The following is a 24,989-nucleotide window of genomic DNA, read 5'->3' as shown; positions in this document are numbered from 1 at the left end:
GCTAGACGAGACTATGGCAGACACACAGGCGTCAAACGGTCTCAAGCGGCCTTATCCTCAAAACGGTGACCAGCAAGATGACCAGAAGAGGGTCAAATCCAACCATGGCTCACCTGCGTCAACAGCGAATGGCATTTCTACGGGAAAGATGGATGTCACGAAGGCGATTGCGGAGGCCAGGGCGAGGGCCGCCGCTGCGGCAGAAAGACTCAAAGCCTCAAAGATTGGAGCACCACAATCGCCATCTCCTAGGCCGCCGGCGGATTCAAATCGTCCAATGTCAAAGCTAGAAGAGATGAGAGCCAGAGTCGCTGCTCTGACAGGGAAAAGCACAGCAGCCGCAGCGGCGAACAACACCCAGCCATACCAGTCAGCAGCCAACGACGATGGCTTGTCGAGAGCGAGAGGTGGTCTGAGTGCTGCACTACACCCTAGACTGCTGGACTCTGGTAAGGATGCCGGCTCAAAGAGTGCTCTGCAAACGAAATTCTCTTCCACCAGTGGAAAGAAAGGGGCAAAGCAAGCTCAGGCGAAAGGCAAAAAGCAACTCGATCTTTCAGGGCCAAATCTAGACGAATTTCAGCATCAAAACCCTTACTTTGACCCTTCTTTAGGCGGCCAAACAGCGACAATGAGGAGTCGAGTCCCGAAGCAACTCAAATTCAATGAGAAAGGAAAATATATCGCGCAAGCGGCCTCGATACGCAGACTAGAAGCATTAGAGGCTATGCGAAAACGCATCGCGGCATCTTCGAAAAAGGCTTTAATTGAGGACGATGTGGCAGAGAAGAAATTCATCATTGAGGCGCCTCCAGGAATAGAGTGGTGGGATGAGGGGCTCGTTACCCATCCTGACAAAGGCTACTCTGAGGTAGACTCCCCTAATGGCCTTAAACTAGAAACAGACGACAGTCTCATCACTCGTTTAATTCAACACCCTGCTCTGATCCAACCACCAGGAGACCGTCTCATTCCTGCACCGAAACCCATGTTTCTCACCACACAAGAACAAAAGAAGATTCGTCGCCAGCGACGCATGGCTGACCTGAAGGAAACACAAGCCAAAGTACGCCTAGGACTTATCGAGCCACCCCCCGACAAAGTCAAGCTTGGCAACTTAATGCGCGTCCTAGGCGAGGAGGCTGTAAAGGACCCAACTGCCGTAGAAGCCCGCGTGAATAAGGAGATTGCCGAGCGAGCTCAAAAGCATCTGCAAATCAACGAAGATCGCAAGCTCACAAGAGAGGAGAAGCACGAGAAGCTTGAACAGAAGAAAGCTGGAGACGCAGCCAAGGGCATCTACGTGAGCGTCTACAAGATAGATTCTTTAGCGAACGGACGGCATAGATACAAGATTACGAAGAATTGCGAACAGCTTGGAGGTACGGGAGTATGCCTTCTCAGCCCAAAATTCTGTCTTGTCATCATCGAATTTGGGGAGCATGGGAACGCGCAGTATAAGAAATTAATGCTGAATCGGATTGACTGGAAGGAGAATTCGCCGAGTCCGGTCAGGGAAGGGAACAAAACTGCTCAGGCTGCATTTCTAGCAGCTGAGGATGAAAAGACGGGTGTTTTGAAAGACTTGTCACTGAATAAATGCCAGCTGCTTTTCGAGGGCCAGGAGAAGGATAGGGTATTCCGCAAGTGGGGCACAAGGACCTGTGAGACCGATAAGGAGGCTATGGAGACGCTTCAAAGAACGAGAATGGAGACATTCTGGACGATGGCTAAGAGCACGACTTGAACAGTCAGGTGTTGCTAACCCAAGACTTGCACTTCGACATACCAAGAGTCATGCGTAAAAGAGCAACACCTGGTTCGTGCAATTCCAATGCAAAGGTTTCATGTTCTCTTCAGCGAACAGCGTGATAGAGAATCACATCTTTAATTCCAAGCATTCCTTGTGAGGACACCGTTCCTCCACTTTTTGCACTGTCATTACCACTCGATGACGATCTCATCCTGCCAGAACTGCCCCGTCTTTCCTCTCAACTCCCCCAATGCAAGCAGTACCGGCGTCTGCGCCCCCTGATCCACATTCTTATGCCCTCTCCCCTTGGTCATATCTGTACTGACCCAGCCAGGACAGCACGCATTGACCAGCACTCCATTTCCCTTCTCCGCCTCTTCCTTCGCAAGAACTCTTGTGAATCCAATTTCTCCCGCTTTCGCAACCATGTAGGCAGAGGCCGGCCAGCCATCCTTTTGGTACGTTCCATTTGCCACAGATGTATTGAATGCATCCATGAGTTTGGTGACGTCCGGAACGGTCTTCGCGGCATAAAATTGCTGTTTCAAGGAGGGCGCATATTTGTTGCCCAAATAGCCGGCTATGCTAGCAACGTTTACAATACGGCCATTGGGGCGAAGGAGGGGCAGGAGTGTCTGGCTGGCGAGGAGGGTGCCGTGGTAATTGGTATGCAGTGTCTCCTTCACGACGTTGGCATCAAATCCGTTCATGGCAATGCCCGCATTATTGACAACAATATCGATGCCATCAGGGTGCTCATTTTGCAAAAATGCGCCCAAGTCCTTTATACTGTCGGCATTGCTGATGTCGAGTCCCCTGAACTGGATGGTGCTCAAGCCACCATCGACGGCCAGCGCTTTCGCTTTTTTCAAATCGACATCGTTTTGAAGAGCTTGCGCCGCAGCTTCACCTCGGCCTGGGTCGCGCGCTGTGAGGTAGATCAGGAAGGGGAGGGTGCCATTGCGGGAGAAGGCAGATGAGGGGTATTGGAGAGCTAGATGCTTGACTACGGAGAGACCGATGCCTTTGTTTGCGCCGGTAACAATGGCAATGGAAGCATTCGGTGCCATCGCAAAGCGTGTGGATAATTGACAAAAGCCCTTTGGCGAGGGCGATTTGATACCCTATGGCGTGTCGTCATCATGTTTGACGCAGTCGCGAAGCCTGCGAGGCTTAAATTTGTAATGATGTCGAGACTAATAAATTACGAATTATGAAGGAGCCTGTAAGGCTGGTAGGGCTGCATGGAGATACAGCGATGGAGATTACGGCAGCAGATTGAGCTGTCAAATTAAGGGTCTCACTGTCGCGGGCTCGCAATGCCCCTTTCCCGAAGGGTTGGGACGATACGATAGTCAATGGCTCGTCCGCAGAAAGGGTTTCTGCAGTCAATCGGCCTTCCAAATGACCGCTTCAGGGTCGTTCTCTCTGCCTGCGGCCTTCCATTCTTCGTCGCATGCCATCCCAAGCCGAGCCGGCCTGGTCTGATTGCTTACCCTTCCAAATTGAAGGGAACACGACATCTGATGTATAATCCAGCAATTGGCAAGACCTTTCACCCCTTAGAGGTCGAATCCTGCAGGGCCTTCAAAGCTTCGGGTTGCGCAAAAGCTTATGTCCATCCACTACTGAGTCATCTCGGTGGATACTTGTGACCATTCTTGGTGAATGCACTCAGTAACAGATCGTCGCAGTCCACCAGCAGGACACGCAATGCATCGGCCTCGACAGGATTGTATGGTCGGTTCGTTCAGCAGCTGAGATATTCGATCTCGCGTGGAGCTCTAAGCCTTGGTCATTACCTTAATCTGACATTCTCATGGCCGTTCGTATAACGCAGCGAGTGATATTGCTTGGATACCAAGACCAAAACAAGAACTCAACGCCGTGCCCCGCTTTCAACGCGAGTACTGGCGACTGGTGTGTGTTGATTGTCGTCAAAGTCGGTCCGACTTCGTCAACCGCAACCTGGATGCGATGTTGATTTACAATCAATGTGTTGTCTGGGAAGTTGAGATTTCTTTGCACAGCCATTATGTTAAAATCTCCTTCTAGTGTGGAACGGAGAGCACGAATCTCGACCTCGGCTCGCTCGGCCAGCCCCTTTCCGATGACATTTGAGCTTGACCTATTCCGGTAAGTGCTGGAAATCATTGTGGCTGAGGCGTCTCCGCAACGTGCATTTCCGGCCAATCCTGCCCTGTCAGATCTCGTCAATGCTGTTCTTTCTCCGCTCAGAAGGGATAGGATTGCCATGTGAAGTAAGGTAGGCGCGAAAGTTCTTACTGCAGCATGCATAATCGCAATCCGTTTAGTCTGTCCATAGAGCAAGGTTCTCCAGACTCCTGCTGCTCTCCTCCGGTGTCGCGCGCTATGCAGTAATGTAGATTAATCTTTGGAATGCTTCGCTAATGATGACCACATGCCTCTTCCGATCGCATAAGCTGCGTTACGACCTACCTCTGTGACTGTGTACGTGTTATTCAGCGTAAGCAAAGCAGACCTGCAAGCCACGAGGACGCGCAACCCATCATAGTGGGACCCCCGGGAATACCAGCTGGGAATGCAAATTCCTGGTGCCTAGTATAGAGGTAGCTATTCAGCAGCATTGGGAGCTTGCTCGTATAACTCTGCACAAGCATGTGGCATCTTCACGTGACGCGTTCGATGTTCGATGCCTAAGAAGGGCTTAGCACTTGGTACGCGCGGCAATTCCACCACGGTCGTAAGGAAGGATCTCTTGGCTATGCACTGGACCACGGCAGCTGAGATGCCTCCAGCTGAACTACCGTGTCGCTGCGGCTCTGCTGTGTGTGTATGTGTGTGTGAATGACTTCGGCTGTGGGCCACGTGCTGATTGGTTGTCAGCGGAGGATACTCGGATGTACTCGAGTGGTCACCAGAGAACGGTCGCTTGGTAGCGGTTTGGGGAGGAGTCAAGCCACATCTGGTGACATGGTAGTTGGGATCGGCTCTCGACATTCGCCTGCGACGATACCTGACTCCTGACTGTGGGAAGCGATCCTGAGTTCAGCCACACTCTCCCACGAATTGTCGGTGGGAAGTGGTATGGGAAAACGTGGCAGATCTAAAAAAAGGTCGCGTATCGAAGCACGAGCTGCATGGCCAGCGTTCTAGACGTCTTCTCTTGCATGAGAGAGCGCGCTCGGATAGTGCTCGGCCCCAGCCAATAACGACGCAAGGGCTTGCCCTTAACTGCAACCATGTCCGTGCCAAGCAGCGATCCTAGTGCAGGGGCCGGCAAACGGGCTCCAGCGACTGTGATGTCACCGTCGGAATCGGTCGTAGTATTTCTTTTTCCTCTCGGTCTCAAGCGTAGAATTCATAACGTACATCCGTACGTAAAACCCATGGCTTGAAAGAGCCCATATATCAAAGCCTCCCTTGGCTTTCCATTGTTCATATCCATTAGTGTCTTGTGTCGTGTGTCTTGCGCTGCGACCCAAACCTTCATTCACTCCAGCGCTTTTCATCCCGGCCATATTATTTCTAATTGCTTCTGGCTGCCCGATGAGTAATCTGTCATCGCATAGAGTCAACTAAAAAGGATACTGCCTATTTGATCATCTGACTCCTTCCCATTCACTGTGTTGGGTATATAACTCGGGCCTCTCAGAATCTCACCACTCAAAATTCGAAGACAACGGCCGCCACAGCTGCCCCCTCACATCAGCCGCTAGCCGAAGATTTTCCAGCAATGACACCATTAGCTCATCACTTACCTTACACTCATCAAACTGCAACCGATTCTCCTGACTCCGACTACTTATCATCACCATCTCCACCTCCGACATTCGATTTCGAAGATTTCCATTTATATGATGGTCTACAACAACTAGAACTAGCTGCGCAACAGCCGCGAACTTCCTTCAACTTCTCGTCACTCTCTCAAGGGGCAGATCCTAGCCCAGCCGACCTGCAATTCCTGCAAACTTCGTATTCCTCAAACGCCCAGTTTCCCGGTCAGACATCTGCACTGCAAAGTGTCGATGATTCTGAGTCTCCATTACCGCCGATGAGTGGGGGCTCCAATTTCGCACATAACACTTGGCCAAATTTCAGCGAGCAAGGATACCTCAGTCAGCAAACTCCACAACAATTTCATACACCGCAAGGGTTTCGCACTCACAAGAGATTATCGTCAGGCTCATCAGTCGCTTCAACAGGCCCAGCCTCTCCCTACACCCAGTCATCTACCTACCCGCAAATTGTCGATACCGAAACGCATTCGGCCTCTTCTCCTCATCTCGATCCCTACGACACATCATACCAACACCCTCATCAATTTGAGAAACAGGTCTATTTCCCGCAACCGAGTCCTCTCAGTTTCGTGAACCAGCCCTTCCAACACCTCAGCCTGTCAGGTAATGAAGCAGGAGGTGCGATGATGGGTAGACAAAGCGCAGGAGGAGATGCGATGGCGCAAGCACACATGTCCAACACGATGGGCGGGCAGCGCAACACGCGCAGGTCTACAGCAGCTCCTGGCATTGCGGAGTTTGCGCGAACAGAGTCAGCTGCCATGCAAGATGCGGGATACAGCCCGTCAGCAGGCCAACACCTGGCGCAGAACTTGAGCCAAGGACAGACACTGGCACCACACCGCCCTTCAGTCCTCAGCGATCTGGTACACCAGGCCAACAACGCGCGATCGACCTCTCCGTCGATGGACCTGTCGCGTGAGCGATCCCCATTCCGACACGATTCGGAATTCGCGGGCCAAGGCCAGGGCCAGACCACGCCTGGACTGCCGAACAGCACCGGAACATCCCGCATTAACGCCGTAACCCAAGCCCGGCAAACACGAGAGCAGCAGTACGTGCAAGCAGAAGTTGCCCGTGCTTACGCGCAGCAAAAGCAACAGCAACAGCAACAGCAACAGCAACAGCAGACGCAGGCAGTTCCTCAAGGTTACGGGTCAGCCTCAAACACCATCTCGCCAAAAGAGGCCCTTCTGGACTACAAGGCCACTGACGCCGACCACGCCAAGTTGCCTGCGCAGCATTCTCACTCATCGGCCCACGCCGCCCAGAACCAATTTGTCACAGCTAATAATGATGTGTCGAGTAATACCATTACCGGGAAAAATCGTGGCACTTTTCACCCCCAAAATGGCCTTGCAACGGTATCATCGAGTCGTGGGCAGACTCCGACCTTTTCCTCATCGCAACAATCAAACCTCTCAGGCAGCTTCACTTCGATGCCTCCAAACAACCCCAATGTCGGCGCTCAATACCCCTTCATCTCACAACGCCGTCAGTCCAGCAGCTTGCGCAGCGGCCAGTCGGACCAGGCACCTGAATTCCCGGCACATTTAACGTCCATGGAATCCACCAAGTCGGATTCAAGCCGAGAGCCAAACGTTCGTCCGCCCGTCTTTGTGTCGCAAGAAACGACATCCTCTCAGCGCTCCGAAAATGCATCACCTTACCCACGACCCCGCGACACGTTTGCTCATACTAACACCTATGTCTGTACAGCCCCAAAGTGTAATGCGCGTTTCGATGCCTCTGCAAAACTACAAAAGCATCGCAAGGAGAATCACCGCAGCTCACCAAATCGCTCATCTACGTCCACGACATCCTCGTCAGCGGTAGTAAACACTCAGGCCGCCACAAATAATGCCTCGCGCAATAATGCGCCAGGGCCACATAAGTGTGAGCGCACCAATCCTAGTACCAACAAACCGTGCAATACAATCTTTTCGCGATCCTACGATTTGACGAGGCATGAGGATACGATCCACAACAATCGGAAGCAGAAGGTGCGATGCCACCTCTGTACAGAAGAAAAGACATTCTCCAGAAATGATGCTCTCACTCGACATATGCGAGTCGTCCACCCAGATGTGGATTTCCCCTCTCGCAATCGACGACAGAGATGATCATTGGCTCGAGAAAGATGACTTCTACAGTTACTGAATCATTCTGTGTTTACCAATTCGTGCTATCAGTTCGCATAGTTTGCAATGTACATTTCTTTTCAGCGAGGCGCTTCGGATGGAAAAAGTTGCACGCGTTTGCATCACCGGCTACAATAGCGAGAGACTACGCATGATAGGAGCACCTTGCATTTTGGGTGGTCATGCATCGGACGGCGTAAAGCATCATACAGGACATTACTACGCTGGGCGTGCATATAAATCGGGCCACTGGAGCCTTGTTCGCTTTCGGGGGCTTTTTGAGGCATTTTCGGGGATGAGTGATACCATTATGTGTACTAGAACGGGGGCCCCCAAGGGCAGATTCGCTATCTTGTAGATAAGTTCATAAAAATGTCATAATTACTGTTGCAAATGTCGCTTACAAGACTGCAATTTTGGTGTTTATGCATTGTGGCCGTGGGTTCGCTTGTCCAGCAGCAACTTTAACCAGCCAGCCTAGGTACGAAACGACTGCCTTTTGAAGTCAAGTAATGGCAAAAAAGGCTCAATGGCTCTCAGAGTAGGCTTTGATTGTAACGTGTGCAATTGGGCTATCGAAACATCATATTTCGATATGATGTGACCGATGGCTAGAGGATGTGTGGACAGTATTACTCATTTTGGTCACCTTGCCTGAATTCATCCTCGTTTTACGGAAAAAAATTCCCACATGCGCAATCCTTGAGGAAATTCTCCTAAATCTCATTTTCTTAAGCTATATGGTTATAAATACAATACAGCCATTTCTCAAATCATCTTTACGGTTAATTGTGGCAGCATGAGCAAATATCAAATGAGTGCTTTTTTCCGTCAATGCCGGGTAGCTTGAGGGGAAACCTGGCGCGCTCCGCCTCCACCTGCGGAATTTATAGAATTACTACAGTCACATTAACGTAAACGTTCACAAATCCAAATAAGACCGGCCAGAAAAGCATCAAGGAGATGTCAGATAGGTCTGCCACATTTGTCTAGTCAAGCCATGTGAATGCTTTCGAGGGATCGTCATAGCCACCTGTTGCTCCCACCCACCTACGGTCACACTTACCGTACCCGTTTCGAAGAATGCCCTCTGACCTCGCAAGACCATGAAAGTCTCTGCAAGAAGCTACGACCATGCCATTCCGAAAGCCGCTTGTCAGGGGTAGTTGACAGCTACTGTGTTGCTGCCGATTTCGCGACCCTAAGGTGGTTGCAACGGTCTCGGGTTTCATTACCTTGAGAAGGCAGGTGATATGACCAGCAATTATTACTACTTCAAGAGCATGGGTACGAGAACGGCCTCAAGAGGCGATGCAACCATACATCTGACCCGGAAAGAATTCTGAGGAGGGAAACCAACTAAGGACCAGGGGCCATTCAACGACCTCAGGCTTCCGGTCCGCATTACCTGAGAATCCGATCCAATCTGCCCATGCAATCTGTCATGCTTGCCTGATCTGCCTGTCTAGACTTGCACCCACAAATCACAAAATTTCGCTGCATCAAACCCTATTCAGCCTCGCACCACTCGCCCCGGTGACCCTTCCCTTAGGCATGCAATCGCCAATTCCCAACCGCATTTCTTCTTCGGGAGGCTTTCATTTTGGTTTTGAGTTAGTGATGATGAAAGATTCCGACCCCGGATCTTTGTCGAGCATTATTCAGCGATGACATGACTAACAATCACGTAAGCGGCGGTATGACTGAGAGTTGGTGGACAGCCCCAGCATATGCAACACACGTGAGAACTGGAGCGAGGGAAGCGAGGGAGGAGACAATTACTGATCCTACAAGGTTATAGAAGGAAAGCTGTGGGGTGTGGGCGGTATGACGACTTGTAGTCAGGGCGGATGGGAACGGGTCTCCGGAGAATTAATCAAACAACAAGCAGAAAAGAAGATGGCCCCTCAAATTGCCGGCGACACATCATTGTGGCTGAAGGATCATGTGGGATCGCCGAGCAGGGCCTCTTGCGGCCGGTATGACGAACTGTATAAGGCAGCAAACGTGAGAGAATGTTGCTCAAGAGCCAATGAATGTGAAATTGAAAACCAGCATCAGCTCCGTGATCAGGCGGACTGTGTGAGTCACGTAGAAACCGCGAAGGCTGCGATCGGTTAGGAGGAGAAAGCTGTGCTACTCATTCTTACTGTAGGCTCCAAAGACGCGTCGGAAATGTCAACAACCCAGCGCATTAAAGTTTTCATCGCGTAGCAATGTAAAAGCATGTAAACTTAAAAGGAAAACGAGTCAAAGATGATTGATTTGGTTTTGATCGTTCCATTTGCTACTTGGAGCACCCGCCCTTCAACTCCCCGTGGCCCTTGATTGATAGTGACCTTATGATACAAATTCAAAGCCATAACCCCATAAGCAAGTTCCTGACCGCCACCGGCAGTAACTCATTGCCTCTCCCCTCTCCCGCATGATGCAAGATGTCATGATGAATAGCTTGTCGTGTAGTAGTAGAATACTGTTCGTAAGCGGATATGATGATGTGGATAGTGTCTCGTCGAAGATGATGTAAAGAAGTATCTAACCACCGAAACCGTAAAGAGTTCGGCCTTGTCGCTTGAGGGCATAGACGACATCGAGGGAGGTGACAGTCTTTCGCTTGGCGTGCTCAGTGTAGGTGACAGCATCACGGATGACGCCTTCGAGGAAGGTCTTCAGAACACCACGGGTTTCTTCGTAGATCATGGCCGAGATACGCTTGACACCGCCACGGCGGGCGAGACGTCGGATGGCAGGCTTGGTTATGCCTTGGATGTTATCACGCAAGATCTTGCGATGGCGCTTGGCACCGCCCTTGCCGAGACCTTTTCCTCCTTTGCCGCCTGTGAAGGTATGTCAATGAGGTGGTCTTGGGGTAGTGAGCGTAAGGTGAAGTGGGAGTACTCACGTCCAGTCATTGTGTAGGTGGGTGGATGGGATTAAGCTTGAAGCTTAAGTTGGTATTGTATGGAAGTTGGAAAGGTCGTTTGACGATAGTTCGATGATGTCGTTGGTCGATGGATGAAGCCTGGAAGAATGGTGAGCGGTGGATATTTAGAGAATCCGGCGCTGTGAACGGATCACGTTGGTCGTCTGGGGCTAAGCCGGATGAGGTGATTAAAGCTGCTAGGTGAGATGGCACTAGCGCAGGTTTTTCTCAAACTGCAGGAACGACCGCAAGCAAAAATTGCTGCAGCAGCATAACACAAAGCAATGACTTCGTGATTCCACATGCGCAATCATAAAGGTGAATGCAATCAGTATGTAAATTATGACTCGTTCACACCGTGTGGTTGATGTTTGACAATTTTGAAAGGTGCAGCTTTGTTTGTAGAGTGCAATTGCCGTCAATTCCTAGAAATCTGATTGGTCGGAAGAATGATAATCCACCTTCACTCTTCCACACGCAAAAATTAAGGCCTAAAGCCCTTTTTTCCAAGTGCTCAGTTCCAGCACCCGTTCAAAACAACGCTAAGCCACTGTCGCCTGATCCACCGAATCACCGATTTCTTCTATAACCTACAAATTCCCACTTCTTTCTTCCGCTCTTACTTCCACCATCCCACATTCGTCATCAACAACTTCCATCAACCACCAACACCACCAATCTCTCTCTCCATCTTACTCATACTCTCTATCAGCGAAGCCAATCACTATGGCTAGAACCAAGCAAACAGCACGTACGTACCCTCATCGTCGCAATTTGCACGTCTTTATCATACCATCACCCTGTCTCCCCAAGCTCAAGACATCAAGACCTCACTTCAACATGTTCAGCATGGAATTTCTTGAATCATCACTAACATTACTCTAACAGGTAAATCAACCGGTGGTAAAGCGCCCCGTAAACAACTCGCCTCCAAGGCTGCCCGCAAGGGTCCCCCTCCACTGGAGGTGTCAAGAAGCCCCATCGTTATAAGCCAGGAACTGTCGCTCTCCGTGAAATCCGTCGTTATCAGAAGTCGACTGAGCTCTTGATCCGCAAGCTCCCCTTCCAGCGTCTCGTCCGTGAAATCGCCCAGGACTTCAAGAGCGATCTCCGTTTCCAGTCATCCGCCATCGGTGCCCTCCAGGAATCCGTTGAGGCTTACCTCGTCTCTCTCTTTGAAGATACCAATCTCTGCGCCATCCACGCCAAGCGTGTCACCATCCAGAGCAAGGACATCCAGCTTGCCCGTCGTCTCCGTGGCGAGCGCTCTTAGATTCCTTTCATCAACAACACCTTGACGACATGACTTCTACGACTTGATCTGGTTGTGCAACATACATTTCGATCGACTTACCCGCTCGTACACGGACTTTCTCAGCGATGGGTTAGAATGTGGAGGAAGGGTGTCTTGCTTGCTTGATACCTTGCGCGAGAGAATTTTATGTTTGCATAACTTGATCATCCTCACTCATCACAACACATCATCTACATCACGAGCATCAATTATCAAGGGCAGTGGCTATGGTTTTCACCTGGAGTTGAGGGAGGGCAACCAAATGGAATGGTTTGCGGATTATGGCATGCAGGAATTGTTGTACATTAATTCAGTGAGCATGATGACAAGACTACTCAAGTCGCTGAATACAAACGAACTTCGATGATCATCTTACCCTGCATTTATTCATCGCATGTCGTTGCCTTGCTGTGTTGTTTACATTTCCTAGGCTTGTCCCTCACCACGACTTCCATGTTTTGTAGAACACTGCCGTCTCACAGAACTCCGGCCCGCTGTCTATAGCTCAGTGTCCTTTATACTACTTCATTACCATCACTTGACACTAACGCCCTTCAGCACCTGACTTAAAAGATACAGCGGGACTGACAAGTAGCCCATGTTTATGACCTCTGTTTCTAAATTGCTTTCGAGCGCTCTACTGTTAGATGCATCTGCCGCTGATTGTAGGAGAGGTTCACGCGAAGCCTTCAGATACGACAGGCCCATCGCGTGACAAAGACCTTTTCGTATCGTAGATAAACGACGGGTCGTTCTTATGGTGTATTTTTTTCTTGGTGAAGAGTTCTCCTTATACCATATCACTCTCTTCAACGTCTCAAGCTTGAGAACCCTTCATGTCGTGTAAACAGGAATGCTCAAGCATCTACGACAGTTCTCAGCAAAACTCACCTCGATATGTCTGGGCTGAATGCTACAGCAACAGGCTACTTACAGCCACAGCTCTACTCCTCTCCACACTCTCATATTTAATTAAAGACGACACAGCCTGCCTCTCCTTTTCCCCCACACCAGGCAGGATCTCCTCCCACCCTTTCCCGGGAAACTCCACGAATTGCATTTTCCCCCAATCCGGCAAACCCTTCCCTTCTGGCCAAGTTTGCTCATTCGGCGTGCCCAAGGTCTCGAAAATGCTTTTCACGAGGGCCAATTCACTGCCCAGCTCGCCTGCATCGAAGAGCGTCCACTGTTCTTCCTCCCCCGTCCTATGACCCTTCCCTCCCTTGCCTACTAAACTCGCGTTATGCACAAAGATCTCCGCCGCCACACACCCAGCTGCCCACAGATCCACTCCCTCTCTGTAGTTGCGACAGCCAAAGAGCAGTTCAGGTGGGCGGTAACACGTTGTCCCCACCTCCATGATCTTCTGAACTGCTGGTTCAGAGGCGCCGTCCGTGGGTGACCAGGCGACGCCGAAGTCCGTGAGTACGGCAGAGCCTGAGAAGGAGGAGAGGAGGATATTGGAGGGTTTGATGTCGCGGTGGAGAATGCCCTTGGCGTGGATGTGTGCGAGGGCGGAGAAGAGGTCGTTAAGGATTGAATTGGGGATTTTGTGGGTGGTGGAGTCGAGGAGGTCGGAGAGGGTGAAGGGTTGGAAGGGGTAGGTGAGGAGGAAGAGCGTGCTGGGGGATGAGGTGATTGTGTGGGTGGAGGTGAGGTGGAGGATGTTGGGGTGGGAAAGGGAGGTGAGGATGCGGGCTTCGCGTTGTGAATCGTGTGGAGGGGACTCGGAGCCGGGGGAGACGGCTTTGATGGTAAGAAGACCAGTGGGTGAGGTGGGGCAGGTGGTCGTGTAGATGGTGGAGAAAAGGCCAGAGTAGTGGTGGTAGCAGGCGTTGTAGGGACCGAGTGCTCGAGAGGGTTTGTCCGTGTGTTTAGTTAAGGAGGGCAGACTCTGTTCGTCGTTCGTGTACTGAAAAGGAGAATCACTCTGACTGTTTATTCTTGCTGCTTGACAGCGCTTGTCGTACTCCTCCTACTACGAGGTTAGTCCAGAGAACAGTATGTTGATGATACCGATAGACTAGCTCTGCTTGTGGAATCTCGAAAGGCGGTATTTTCTATATCCCTAGCTCTGGAGCGAGTCTTCGGAGCATCAGGATCAGGTGTCATTGATTGCAGCGCCTGTGCTCTGGTGTACATTAGCTGCAATGTATCAATCTTCGATGATAACCCCCTACATCTGCATTGTCGTGTCGAGACGATCCGAGAATGAAAGTTCAGATCTCCAAGATGATACTGTGGACATAATGATCTTAAATTCACAGAAGACCACTGATTAGATGTGCACATTCGGTAGACTAAAACTCGAAAGATAACTAGATATCCTTGCATTTGACCATATGCCAGGACGACTAAGTGTGGATATTAACCTAGAGATGTATGGTAGCTATGTTTGATGAGTCAGTAAGTCTTGTAGACTCGGTCCAGGCGTTAAATTGGCTCGCTGGCAAAGTGGGAAAGATCGCAATGTCCAATTGTATTTCCCTCATCGTCTGGTTTTCATTTATCAAGGCTCTGCATGGGGTTGATGAATCTCATAATGAGCACATTTGGACTTCTTTCACATGAGCTTAAGATTAGAGGTTACTGAGAAAAGCAAAGTCGAATAAACAGACATTCGAGGCTCATGATGAATAGACAATATTTTATTTTTCTTAAGGATCAAGAACTTATAGGAATTAAATAATCCAAACAAAGAGTGCATACATATTGTGCACCCACCAATTTTCCCCTCAGCTGTTCTGACAATGACCAATTATCTGTTGTTTTATTTGTAATATCACAAAAGAAAGTAAGAGGACGAAATAGGCGTCGTTGCTACGGCCTATGCTCTCATACTCTGATGGGATATTTGAACTGGTCCTGCCCGCAAATTTTTGACCCGCCCGCCGCTCTTTCCGATCCGGCCGAGCTTGGGCGTTAGGTTTGGCTCGAGCTACCATTTAAGTCTGCGATGTAAACGTCAACTACATGGCAACGGTCGCCATACCCGATTATTACTTCTGGCCCCGGTAATTGACTCGTATATCGCTGCGCAACATGGACCTCTCAAGGCAAGAGTATCCTGCTCTTTTGGTAATGAAAACTAGGATAATCATCAATTGACATTCAAGTTGACTGATTGCAGCGCTCTTTTGCCCCTAACGACGCCGTGGCTATATTGGAGGACCGTGTGAAGCTGATTGGAAGGATCAACACTGATATCGCGGATTGGCTCGCTGTAAGAATCCCAAAGTAAAATGGAACAACGAGGCATGGCTTACGCCGCACAGGAGAGGAGGCGTGTTGAAGATGCATATGTCCAAGGCCTTCGGAAGCTGGCTAGTAGAGGACCTCGAGATGCATCTGCTGAGCTTGGGTGAGTATGGCTTGCGGTCTAAAGCTGTACATTGGCTTATCAGGACAGTATATTTCGGACACCATGGCAGAACATAGTCGGGTCGATGGAGTCACTGGCGGATTCACACAATACATTGGTGCAAAGGATCGAAGCAGACGTGGAACGGCCATTGAAAGATTATCAAACGAAGAGTCGAGAAATGCAAGCCATTAGCACTATCCAAGGGAATCTATCGTCCATGGCAAAGGAGGTGGAGAGCGCGCAAAGGAAGGTCGCGAAGCTTAGCGGCAGCAAATCTTCAGCTAACAAGGTAGCAAATGCGACGTCGGATGTGGAAGCTGCAAATCAGCAATGGCAGTCTCAAGCGCCATACGTGTTTGAATCATTGCAAGCTTTGGACGAGAGCAGGGTCAATCATCTGCGAGATGTCTTAACCCAGCTTGAGACACATGAGGCGGATCAAGTGGAACGAAGTCGGACTACTGCAGAGAGCTGCCTGAATTCCATATTGAACATTAGGACAGAGGAAGAGATTTCCGCCTTCGTAGCGAGACAGACTGCCAATGCGCCCGCGGCATCTGAGTCGCAACCGAGTCGTGATAGGGCTGGAAGCAACGCGGCTGGTCGAGGTCCTCCTTCTGAACTACCGGCGACAAACGCCACTCCATCTCGAAGACAACCCGATGAAAGCGCTGGGGCGAGCCCTTACTCTACAGCTTCGAAGACGGGTATGGATAATCATGAGAACTGGGTCTACAGTGATTTCGCTAACCAAGTAGTAGGACCCCCTCCTCCAGCACGGAAAGGCTTCGGATTGAGACGCCTTGGGACCGTACTAGGAGGACGAGACAAAGGTTCCAAACTCACAGAACGACCTCCATCCCCAGAGAAGCGCTTTCGACCAAGCCGCAACCCGTTGCGTCGAGGGCCATCCTCAAATATGCAACAGATAGACTCACCGCCGCAAACTTCTAGTTCAAATATGCCTCCTCAGCCACCTCAACTACGCAACCCACTCGTTGAGGCATCTAATGATGATACTACCGATCGTCCCTTACGCACCCCTCAAGCACAGAGAGAATATACTGAGCCCTTGCCGGGTCCAGTGCCACTACCACCGCGAGGATCAAGTATACCGATGACGAATGGCGTTCAGGCCAGCAGGGAGAACATTGCTCCGCAGGACCTCATGCCGCCAGTCCAACGTGAGCAGAGCATGCCGACTCAACGCGATGCTGAAGGCTACAGTGTGCCTCCTAATGCGGTAGATGATATTACTCGAGCACAACAAGAAGCAGCGGCTGCTGGGTATGTGCTTACCCCTTGCTCTAGGTATGTCTTGCTGACCAGTAGTAGCGAAGCGGATCAATCGCAATTCAAACTGAATATACGTGATGCACCGTTGCGAGAAGAAGACTCAGCTGCGCAACAATCAGCCTTTTCAACGGTTGCAAATACGCTTCGTTCCCAAGCTGTCACGCCGCGTAAACAAGGTACATTACGAGGTCGGCGTGATGTCAGGAATACTGTCTTTGTTCCCTCGGGGCAATCCCTCGAGAGTGCAGGTCTTGGAGGGCTCAATGCGCCGACTCCACCATCTCAGGCAACTATTACTCCTCCATTGCCCGCGGATGGCTTTCGAGGATCAGACGCACAGTCAGTTCGTTCGGCTCACTCATTGGGCAGTACCGCGGCTACTGTATTAGGTAGGAATGCATCGTCAGTCATTGCTCATCCAGAGATGCATCAGCCTGGGTTGAACGCATCAATTGTCGAATCCGTTAGCGCAACATTCTCCCATGGCCAGGTGACAAAGGCTGTCGTCATTGGAGAGATAGCGCTGCAAAACAATGCTGATGATCCCGCGTCGTCGTCTTCAGGGGAGAAGAATGTACGGCTCGAGAATTTCGCTGTGCTGGAAAAAGTAGCTCCTAACCCGACTTTCATCTCACAAAGAGAATCAGCACCTGGTGAGTACAGTGTCAACTGTGCACACGCTCCGTCACCTACAGTGGCATTCAAATATCAGTTACACCTGGACGATTCCAACCTTGGTGTCCATGCTCCGCTTTCGTTCACACCAATCTGGAAAATTGAACCAACGCAGGCTTCAGTGATCCTATCCTATAATCTCAACTTGTCGTCATTAGCTTCAAGCCAGGGCTCACTTTCCCTCCAAAACTTGATCATTTTCATCAGCATTGAAAGGACGAAGGCAAACAGCTGTCAATCGAAACCGGCTGGTATATTCTCGAAGGAGAAATCGCTAATCTATTGGAAGATCGGCGATATCGCTCTCTGGGGCGCTTCTGATCCGCCTCAGAAGCTTCTTGCTCGCTTCAGCACTGAGGGGGAGGCGGAGCCTGGAACTGTGGAGGCCAGGTGGGAGATCAGCGGCGAGCAGGCTACTACAGCGGGTAGTGGCTTAGGGATCAGCATTGGAAGCAGCAGCAAGGAGGACAAAGGTAGTAGCAGCGATCCCTTCGCGGACGAGGACACAACAACAGCGACGAGCGGGCTGTGGAAGAGTGCGCCAATCACGAGAAAGATCATCAGTGGGAGGTATGTGGCATCATGACGAACACGACGAACAGAACTGGCAAGACTAGGAAATGGGACTGGAGCATCGGATTATGCTGGAGGTCCAGTATTGATTGGTGTCTTTGTATAACTGGGGACAGAGGTGGGAAGATGTAGATATGTAATCAAGAAAAGCGTCGTTGTGCTGCTCTCCACTATATCGATATCATGAGTTCATCCAACTGCGCGAGCGTCGAGTACTACCAAATGCGAGATATATCAGCACACGATGGCGACCCGACTACTCGCACCGTCAAGACTCCAGAGGTCCAACCTAAGGCGGGCCTTATCGACTTGGCGCAATTTCAAAGACGAGAAAGTTCCGACGTCTCGACCCCTGAAAAGGTGGGAGACTAAGGAGCGGGTTCCTGACCTAGAGGAGGCAGTACCAGGCCCGTCCAGGTATAGAGGTGGAATAGATGGCAGACTAAGAAGGCAGAGTGACTCGGTGGTTATGCGCTGACGGTGTTGATTGGCGGCAGGCCTGACTTTGCCGAAATGAAGGTGCCTCTCTGAAATCTGCTGAAATGGGCCTCCCGTGCCCCAAATTATCATCCAACGCTTCATCTTTCCCTCCCCCAATTAATTCTAACCCTTTTCCCTTCCACTTCTGTTCACACCTCATTGTCGCTCTCTTCGCATTCTTCATATCCTGCTGTATTCGGCTGCGCCGGTCGTCGCCCTTCTTTTATCGACGTCTGGCCAGCAGGGCCACTTCCGCTCATTCACCCAAGTCGCCCATCTTTACATTCGTCGCCAGCTGAAACACTGCTCAAACCACCACTATCACTCCGTGCCACTCACCGCTTCCGTGTGGACAATCTGGGTGGATCGAAGTACAAGAGCTCGGAGACGTCCCTTTCGATTGAGAGTGCTCAATTAAGGCATCCACTTTAATCATAATGCATCAACATCACGTTCATCAGCATTTGCACCCGGCGTTGGAGGTGCGACAGGACGCTGGCAGTACAGTCATTCAGTATGTCTACAAAACGGCCGACAAAACATTCGATGGCCCCATTGGAGGTTACAGCACCGTGAACCCACCTCCCTCGAACGCCACACCTGCCCCGGCAGTTCAGCAGCAAAACACGCAGCAAGACACTTCGAACAGCAATCAAAATTCGAATCAGAACTCGAACCAGGATTCGAATAACAACTCCAATTCCAATTCCGATTCGGACAATTCGCAGCAACAACAGCAGCAACAGGCTGCAGCGTCAAAGTCAGCCGCTGATGCCGCAAGCAGTAGTGCAGCAGCAGAAGCAGCAGCGGAGTCAGCGAGTTCCGCGGCTGCCGCCAAACCCCAACAGACTTCGAACACGAACAGTGCCACGCCAACAGCGAAGACATCCAACACAAATACAAACACCAAGACTCAAGAGGCCGCCACTACATCTCCCACAACCGACATCACAAGCACGGACGCTGCCTCGACGCCTACTATCTCGGAATCTTCCGCTGCTCCGTCATCGACCGGAAGCCCTTCATCAGGAGGAGGAGGGGGAGGCGGCATGTCCGGTGGTGCGAAGGCAGGCATAGCTTTTGGTGTAATTCTTGGCATCGCTTTGCTTTGTGGATTGGGTTTCCTGCTGTATCGACGCAAGAAGAGACGCGACAACGAAGCGTATCAAGCGGCTAATGACGAGAAGTCTGCTGCATTCGGTGGTCCTGCCGGTGGTGCCGCCGCTGGTGGCCTTGCTAGATCGCAAAGTAACCTCTCGACCCGGACAACCGCCACTGCTCCTCGTCTCAGCCTTCGACCCGTCACTGAGTTCCTGCCAGATCTTGCTGCTAAGGGCAAAGCGGCTCAAGCAGGAGGACCTGCTGCAGGAGCAGGTACAGGTGCCGCACTCGCGGCGGCTTCATTGAAGCCCCGCGAGACCGAACGAGAGAATCCTTTCGGAGATCATGCTGCTCAGCCGAGCAAGCGCATATCGAGCAAACGCTTTTCCGACAAACCAGTGCTCCCGATTCAGAACAACGCACCCGAAAATCCTTTTGGTAACCATGCTGAAGCATCCATGCCGACTGTCGGCGCAACGGCTCCTAAAGGTGACACACCTGCGCCTCTGAGAATTACCCCGTCACCCGAAGCTGCTGGGGTTGCTGGAGCCGGAGCTGCTGCAGCTGTCGCAGGGGCTGGTGCGCTTGCTGCTGCTAAACACCAAAAGCGAGATGACAGACCAAAGGACCTCAATATCCCCAACAACCGTCCCATGACCCCATCGGGTCCACAGAGTCCTGCTTTGTCCGAGTTCAGCCAGAGCTCTGGCTCTCAAGGCCCCCCACCAACGAACGTTCATCGTGTTCAGTTAGACTTCAAGCCTTCAATGGATGACGAACTTGAGCTCAAGGCTGGTGCCCTGGTGAGACTGCTGCACGAATATGACGACGGATGGGTAAGCTCCCTCTCATTTCGAGCCTCTTTCGCTATACTAACCTGATTGCAGGCTCTGTGCATCCGACTTGATCGATCACAACAGGGTGTTGCTCCGCGAACATGTCTTTCCGCTCGTCCAGTCAAGCCACGCCCTCCACCAGGCGCTCGCGGTCCTGGACCTCGCCCACCGCCACCAGGCATGATGGGGGGACCTCAGCGTCCCAGCTCACCAGCTAATCGTCAGCCTCGCCCAATGGGATCCCCCAAAGGCCCACAACGCTCAATGTCACCTGGACCATACAACGGTGGAGCCCCTCGCTCCATGAGCCCAGGTCCATATGGAGGTGGTCCTCAGTCATCTCCCATCCACAGGGGTGAGAAGCGACGCAGCAACTCAGCTAGTGATGTTGGAAGCCGGAGAAACAGCCCACCAGGCCCCAGCCCGATGAACCCGATGATGCAGCGCGTTCCCATGAAGGATCAAGCTGTCGCACATCCTGACAGACCGGCTTCTCCAATGGTTGGTAGAAAGCCTGTCCCAGGGCAGGCAATGTAATGGGCAAATTTTCCAGAGGATAAAGTGGCACCAATTGCAGGGTTCTGCAAACGGTGCTCGCCCTTTACCTCCTCCTAAACGACCGGCGACGCAGCGCTGAAAACGAAAAACTGCTTTCTCCACCTAATGTCTACCTTTTTCTTCTGAAGGCTTTACGGATGATCTGAACACTTCCTTTTCTCTCATATGCCCGTGGGCCGCATTTTGTGGTAGCCATAATTGGCAAACTTTCAACTTAGTCAGCTTCATTGAGAAGAGACTTTTGGCCATCTGTTGGCAATCTCAATAGATATTTCTAAAGAAATGAGAAGGCAGAAGATGCAGATGACCTGCGAGCTGTGTGCTGTGATATCATGTACATTAAGTGAATGCAAATGGATGGCACTGGTGCCGAAATCAAGCTTCTGTGCCTTCCTTACAAGTCTGCGTTTCGTTAGTGAGATACATTGAATTCGTGATGAGCCTTCAACATTGCTCCCTACTCCGTATTCTTCTCTGCGTCTCCTATGCCACAACCTTGATTTCCCTGCAGGTGTTTACATTTGGCCGAACTCGGATTAGCGTCATGCGACAAGCTTGACCTCAGACTTCGAGCTTTCACACCTTTGTCACAGTAGAGACAGCGTCACCAACTGCGGCGCCGTCGCCCATCATGAGCTCCCCGCCGCGACAGGCTAGACGCTTATCTAGAGCGCCCAGCGAAACACCAGGTGAATCCCGCAGGAGGAGCACATCGCGCTCGGCGTTACCTTTACCCAAGACCGGAGTGAGTGTTCAGCCCTTCAATCCAGACTCATATTTCCAATGCTGACTTTATCCAGCTTCGGGCCAGTAGGATGGCCGCGACTCAGCCCACGTACGACTTTCTTTCGGGAGCATCAGCGGCTCCCTCACCTGCAATCAAACCGCTGGGCCAAAGCATGCGACAGTCGCAGAATTTCCGTTCCAGCAACGCGGAGCCAACCGTAGAGAATGAAGATTTCCGTGCCAAGATCAAGGCACTCCAATACGAGGTGGAAAGTCTGAAGCAGGAGCGGGATTATTCGATTCTACAGCACGAGAAAGCGGTGAGAAACGCGACGCTTAAAGCTGAGGATGACTGTCGCAAGGCACAGGTATGGACGCTTAACTGGAATTGCAACATATGCTAAGATATTGGTATGGAAAGGCCGAAGAGAATGGGAGAGTCATACCAATTAGGAAATATGACGAGCTGAATTCGAAATTCAAAGATGCTCAGGATCAAGTGCTGAACGCGCAAACTGCGAATGATAAGGAGCTACGCAAGATCAAAGAGGAGCGAAGAGCGGCACAGGATGAGACTGAAGAGGTTAGAACAGATCTAGCCAGCCTTGAGCGAGTATATAAGCACACAATGCAAGAGGTGGAGTCGAAGCAAGTGACTTTCGAGCGGACGATTGATGATCTCAAGAAGAGTTTGAATAGCACTACCAACAACTTTGAAGCCACAAAGGATCGTCTGACTAAGAAAGAAGCCGAAGTTGGCTCGCTTGAGAGCGAGAATTTGCAATTGAAGGCTCAGACTGGCGATGCCAATACTCTTGCGGTTGTGAAGCGAGAGTTGTCTGAGCAAGTTGCACATATCATAAAATTGGAGATGACGAATCGCGACCAAAATAACCAGCTCAAGACGTTTCGTCAAAAACAGAAAGCTATTGAAGTAGTGCAGGAGGAGAAGAGAACTCTTGAAGTACGTTTAGGCGTTTTGGAGGATGTAAGGAAGGAACTCGGAGAAGCACAGCTACAGCGACAGATCCTTGAAGACGAGAAGGAAGGTTGGACTAGCTACCTTCAGAATCAAGGTGATATCTCCGTGGAGGATAAATTCGAAACTCCTGAAGATATGGCGCGTGCACTTGTCAGACAACGTTTAGAGAATGCCTCACTGATGGAGCGATCGGGCGCGCTGCAATCGGAGTTCATGGAGAAAGACGAGATCATACGCGCTTCTGAGGAAGAAAAGAGCAAGTTGCACGCTGAGATTGAAGGGTTCAAAGCGAACGGTCCAGCAAAGCCACCAAGTAGCAGGACCCAAAAAGCACTCGAGAGGCAGCGCGCTCTCGCCACCAAAGAGGCCGAGTATCTACGAGAACAGCTCCGAACATTCGACAATGAAGAGCAAACCTACCATTCCGAGGAAAACAAATTCGATTCCGCAAAAACAAAACGTATCACTGATCTTGAAGAGCAATTGGACGACCATCGGAAAGAGCTCGCAAAACTCACCTCCGAACTGTCTTCTTTCGAAGAGAATGCTAATCAGCAAACATCCCTGAAATCGCCCTTGAAACGCCCCTTCTCTTCTGACAATGAAGATGGTAGTAATGAGCGCCTCGGCCAACTCACTCGCAAGAATCGAAAACTCCAAGACGAATTCACGACCCTCCAATCTACATACAATCTCCTACAGACTGAGCACTTGGCTATCAAATCACAACTCACTTCCCTGCAAAAGAGCTCGAAAACCCGTGTGCTGTCACTCCGGCAGAATCCAACCGCGGATTTCGAAGCTATAAAACTCTCCACCAATTGGACCCTCAAGCAGGAGAACAAAGATCTCCTCGCTAAACTTGAAGATCGCTACGACTCTAATGCAAACGGTGATGGAAAAGGGATTGGTCAAGAGGGGAACAGTAGATTAATCCCACTTAGTACGCTCGAAGCCTCGAAACTCCAGATACAAGAATTAGAGAAACAGCTCGCCTCGGAAAAAAAATTGGACATGAGGAGACGGCAGGTCTGGGGCGCCAAGTGGCAGGAGCTGGGGCAGGCCGTTTCTAGCCTCCTAGGCTGGCGCCTCCAAATTCGCCCGAACGGAAAAGTGGCACTATCGCTACACAAGGCCTACCGCGATGAGGGGGCGGAGGAAGCTATGGGTGGGGAAGGTGGAGATGGCGAGGTGGAGGAGACTATCATTTTCGATGGTGATAAGGGCATCATGAAAGTGGCAGGGGGAATGGATAGTCCGTTTGCGAGGGAGATCATGGATTTCCGCGCTGAGTGGATGGAGAAGAAGGGTTATATACCCGGCTTGATGGCTAGTGTGTTGTTGAGGAAGGTGGAAGATGGGAGTGTGGTGCTTTAAAAGATCTCCTTGTGGCGGAGCGTTTGGCGTGGGAGCGAAAGTGGAGGGAGGATACATGGAGAAGAGGGAGGAGTTAGGATATTGGAAAAGGAAGGAAGCAAGATACCCCTATTTGGCGTTTGCTTTGTAACCTCTCTGTGATATCCGTGGTTGCTATGCTGACATACATCGAGAGTAGGTGGCTACCTGTAATTGATATAGTCGTGGGTTGGTCGGCACCCATGCGTTCTTTCCTATTCGTGCTTCAGAGGTCCTAGGTCTGATCTTTTGCATTATTGCTGAACCCTCTCTTGAGGCATCCCAGCAGGTTTCGCGGGCTTAAGGATGGCCCTATTATCCACAAAGACTCGCTCTGAATCCCTCTCAGGTGAGCGTACTGCCTGCTTCACCGAAGAAAGATCTCCTTATATTGCTATAACTCCATCCAACGTACGGATTGCTGCATCCATTTCCCGGCTAGCCAGAAGAAGTCGAACAAGCAGACCAATACGAGGCACCTCTACAGACACAAAGACAGCTCTGGACCACGGCCACTTAGACTATTTAGGTATGAATTCAAACAATGCGCAACCTCACCTCAACACGTCATCTATACAAGCCAATTCTACCTATATATGCTGTCTGTCAAGATAGATCAGATGGACGCCGCAACATAAAACAATCGATGAAGGCCTTGAATGATTCGCTTTGGCCTTAGGCCTTGAGTGCGAGGAGCAAGCATCTCTCGAACGCAAGACTTATGTTTGAAAGCTGTATTAGGCCCGCACCCTCTGCTCAGTCGTCTACTAACCAGCTACTTGACATTACGCTGACTGTGCAAAGGTCAGCTACTACAACTTTCCCATTGCTGAGCTCTTCTCCCTCTTTGTTAGAGAGAAAGAGGACTTCGACAGAGTGCGGAAGCCTCTTTCCTTGATTCTGGAATGCTTGCAAGATTGCATCTACGTACTTCTCATGGCGTCAAACGTAGCTAATTGGCGGCTATGTTTCTTATGCAGAGGAATGAGCAGAAGAAGGCCAGTCCCAGTTGAAATAGAACGAACGAACCATCATCCATGGATTCCATGGAAGCAGAAGAGAATAGAAGAGAGTCGGGCCTTGTCGTCGAACCATTGGATGTCGCGTTGC

General features: G+C 50.8%; 9 protein-coding genes across 9 annotated transcripts; 6 read left to right on the top strand and 3 right to left on the bottom strand.

Moving 5' to 3' along the window:
- Positions 1-13: 13 nt before the first annotated feature.
- On the top strand, positions 14-1,747 carry KY384_007129 (uncharacterized protein; the record flags this gene model as incomplete). Its single annotated transcript, XM_044815621.1, has 1 exon — positions 14-1,747. The coding sequence occupies one exon, from the start codon at positions 14-16 to the stop codon at positions 1,745-1,747; it is 1,734 nt and encodes a 577-aa protein (XP_044667495.1).
- Positions 1,748-1,941: 194 nt separating this feature from the next.
- KY384_007128 (uncharacterized protein) lies at positions 1,942-2,823 on the bottom strand (the record flags this gene model as incomplete). Its single annotated transcript, XM_044815620.1, has 1 exon — positions 1,942-2,823. One exon carries the CDS (start codon positions 2,821-2,823, stop codon positions 1,942-1,944), a length of 882 nt encoding a protein of 293 aa, XP_044667494.1.
- A 2,648-nt stretch (positions 2,824-5,471) lies between these two features.
- Positions 5,472-7,658, top strand: KY384_007127 (uncharacterized protein; the record flags this gene model as incomplete). Its single annotated transcript, XM_044815619.1, has 1 exon — positions 5,472-7,658. The coding sequence occupies one exon, from the start codon at positions 5,472-5,474 to the stop codon at positions 7,656-7,658; it is 2,187 nt and encodes a 728-aa protein (XP_044667493.1).
- A 2,553-nt stretch (positions 7,659-10,211) lies between these two features.
- Positions 10,212-10,588, bottom strand: KY384_007126 (uncharacterized protein; the record flags this gene model as incomplete). The annotated part of the gene is made up of 2 exons (XM_044815618.1): positions 10,212-10,513; positions 10,579-10,588. The coding sequence occupies 2 exons, from the start codon at positions 10,586-10,588 to the stop codon at positions 10,212-10,214; spliced, it is 312 nt and encodes a 103-aa protein (XP_044667492.1).
- A 737-nt stretch (positions 10,589-11,325) lies between these two features.
- Positions 11,326-11,872, top strand: HHT1 (histone H3.1; the record flags this gene model as incomplete). Its single annotated transcript, XM_044815617.1, has 3 exons — positions 11,326-11,350; positions 11,488-11,502; positions 11,547-11,872. The coding sequence occupies 3 exons, from the start codon at positions 11,326-11,328 to the stop codon at positions 11,870-11,872; spliced, it is 366 nt and encodes a 121-aa protein (XP_044667491.1).
- Positions 11,873-12,806: 934 nt separating this feature from the next.
- On the bottom strand, positions 12,807-14,035 carry KY384_007124 (uncharacterized protein; the record flags this gene model as incomplete). The annotated part of the gene is made up of 2 exons (XM_044815616.1): positions 12,807-13,865; positions 13,910-14,035. The coding sequence occupies 2 exons, from the start codon at positions 14,033-14,035 to the stop codon at positions 12,807-12,809; spliced, it is 1,185 nt and encodes a 394-aa protein (XP_044667490.1).
- A 1,100-nt stretch (positions 14,036-15,135) lies between these two features.
- KY384_007123 (uncharacterized protein) lies at positions 15,136-17,814 on the top strand (the record flags this gene model as incomplete). The annotated part of the gene is made up of 2 exons (XM_044815615.1): positions 15,136-15,254; positions 15,303-17,814. The coding sequence occupies 2 exons, from the start codon at positions 15,136-15,138 to the stop codon at positions 17,812-17,814; spliced, it is 2,631 nt and encodes an 876-aa protein (XP_044667489.1).
- Positions 17,815-18,718: 904 nt separating this feature from the next.
- On the top strand, positions 18,719-20,755 carry KY384_007122 (uncharacterized protein; the record flags this gene model as incomplete). The annotated part of the gene is made up of 2 exons (XM_044815614.1): positions 18,719-20,218; positions 20,270-20,755. The coding sequence occupies 2 exons, from the start codon at positions 18,719-18,721 to the stop codon at positions 20,753-20,755; spliced, it is 1,986 nt and encodes a 661-aa protein (XP_044667488.1).
- A 652-nt stretch (positions 20,756-21,407) lies between these two features.
- Positions 21,408-23,861, top strand: KY384_007121 (uncharacterized protein; the record flags this gene model as incomplete). Its single annotated transcript, XM_044815613.1, has 3 exons — positions 21,408-21,521; positions 21,577-21,870; positions 21,924-23,861. The coding sequence occupies 3 exons, from the start codon at positions 21,408-21,410 to the stop codon at positions 23,859-23,861; spliced, it is 2,346 nt and encodes a 781-aa protein (XP_044667487.1).
- Between the last annotated feature and the right edge of the window lie 1,128 nt (positions 23,862-24,989).

The sequence above is a fragment of the Bacidia gigantensis genome, assembly GCF_019456465.1.
Source record: "Bacidia gigantensis strain McMullin 20006 chromosome Unknown contig_255, whole genome shotgun sequence".
NCBI classification, from domain to species: Eukaryota; Fungi; Ascomycota; class Lecanoromycetes; order Lecanorales; family Ramalinaceae; genus Bacidia; species Bacidia gigantensis.
Note: the sequence above shows the minus strand (reverse complement) of the source record. Positions and strands in the feature narration are given on the sequence as shown.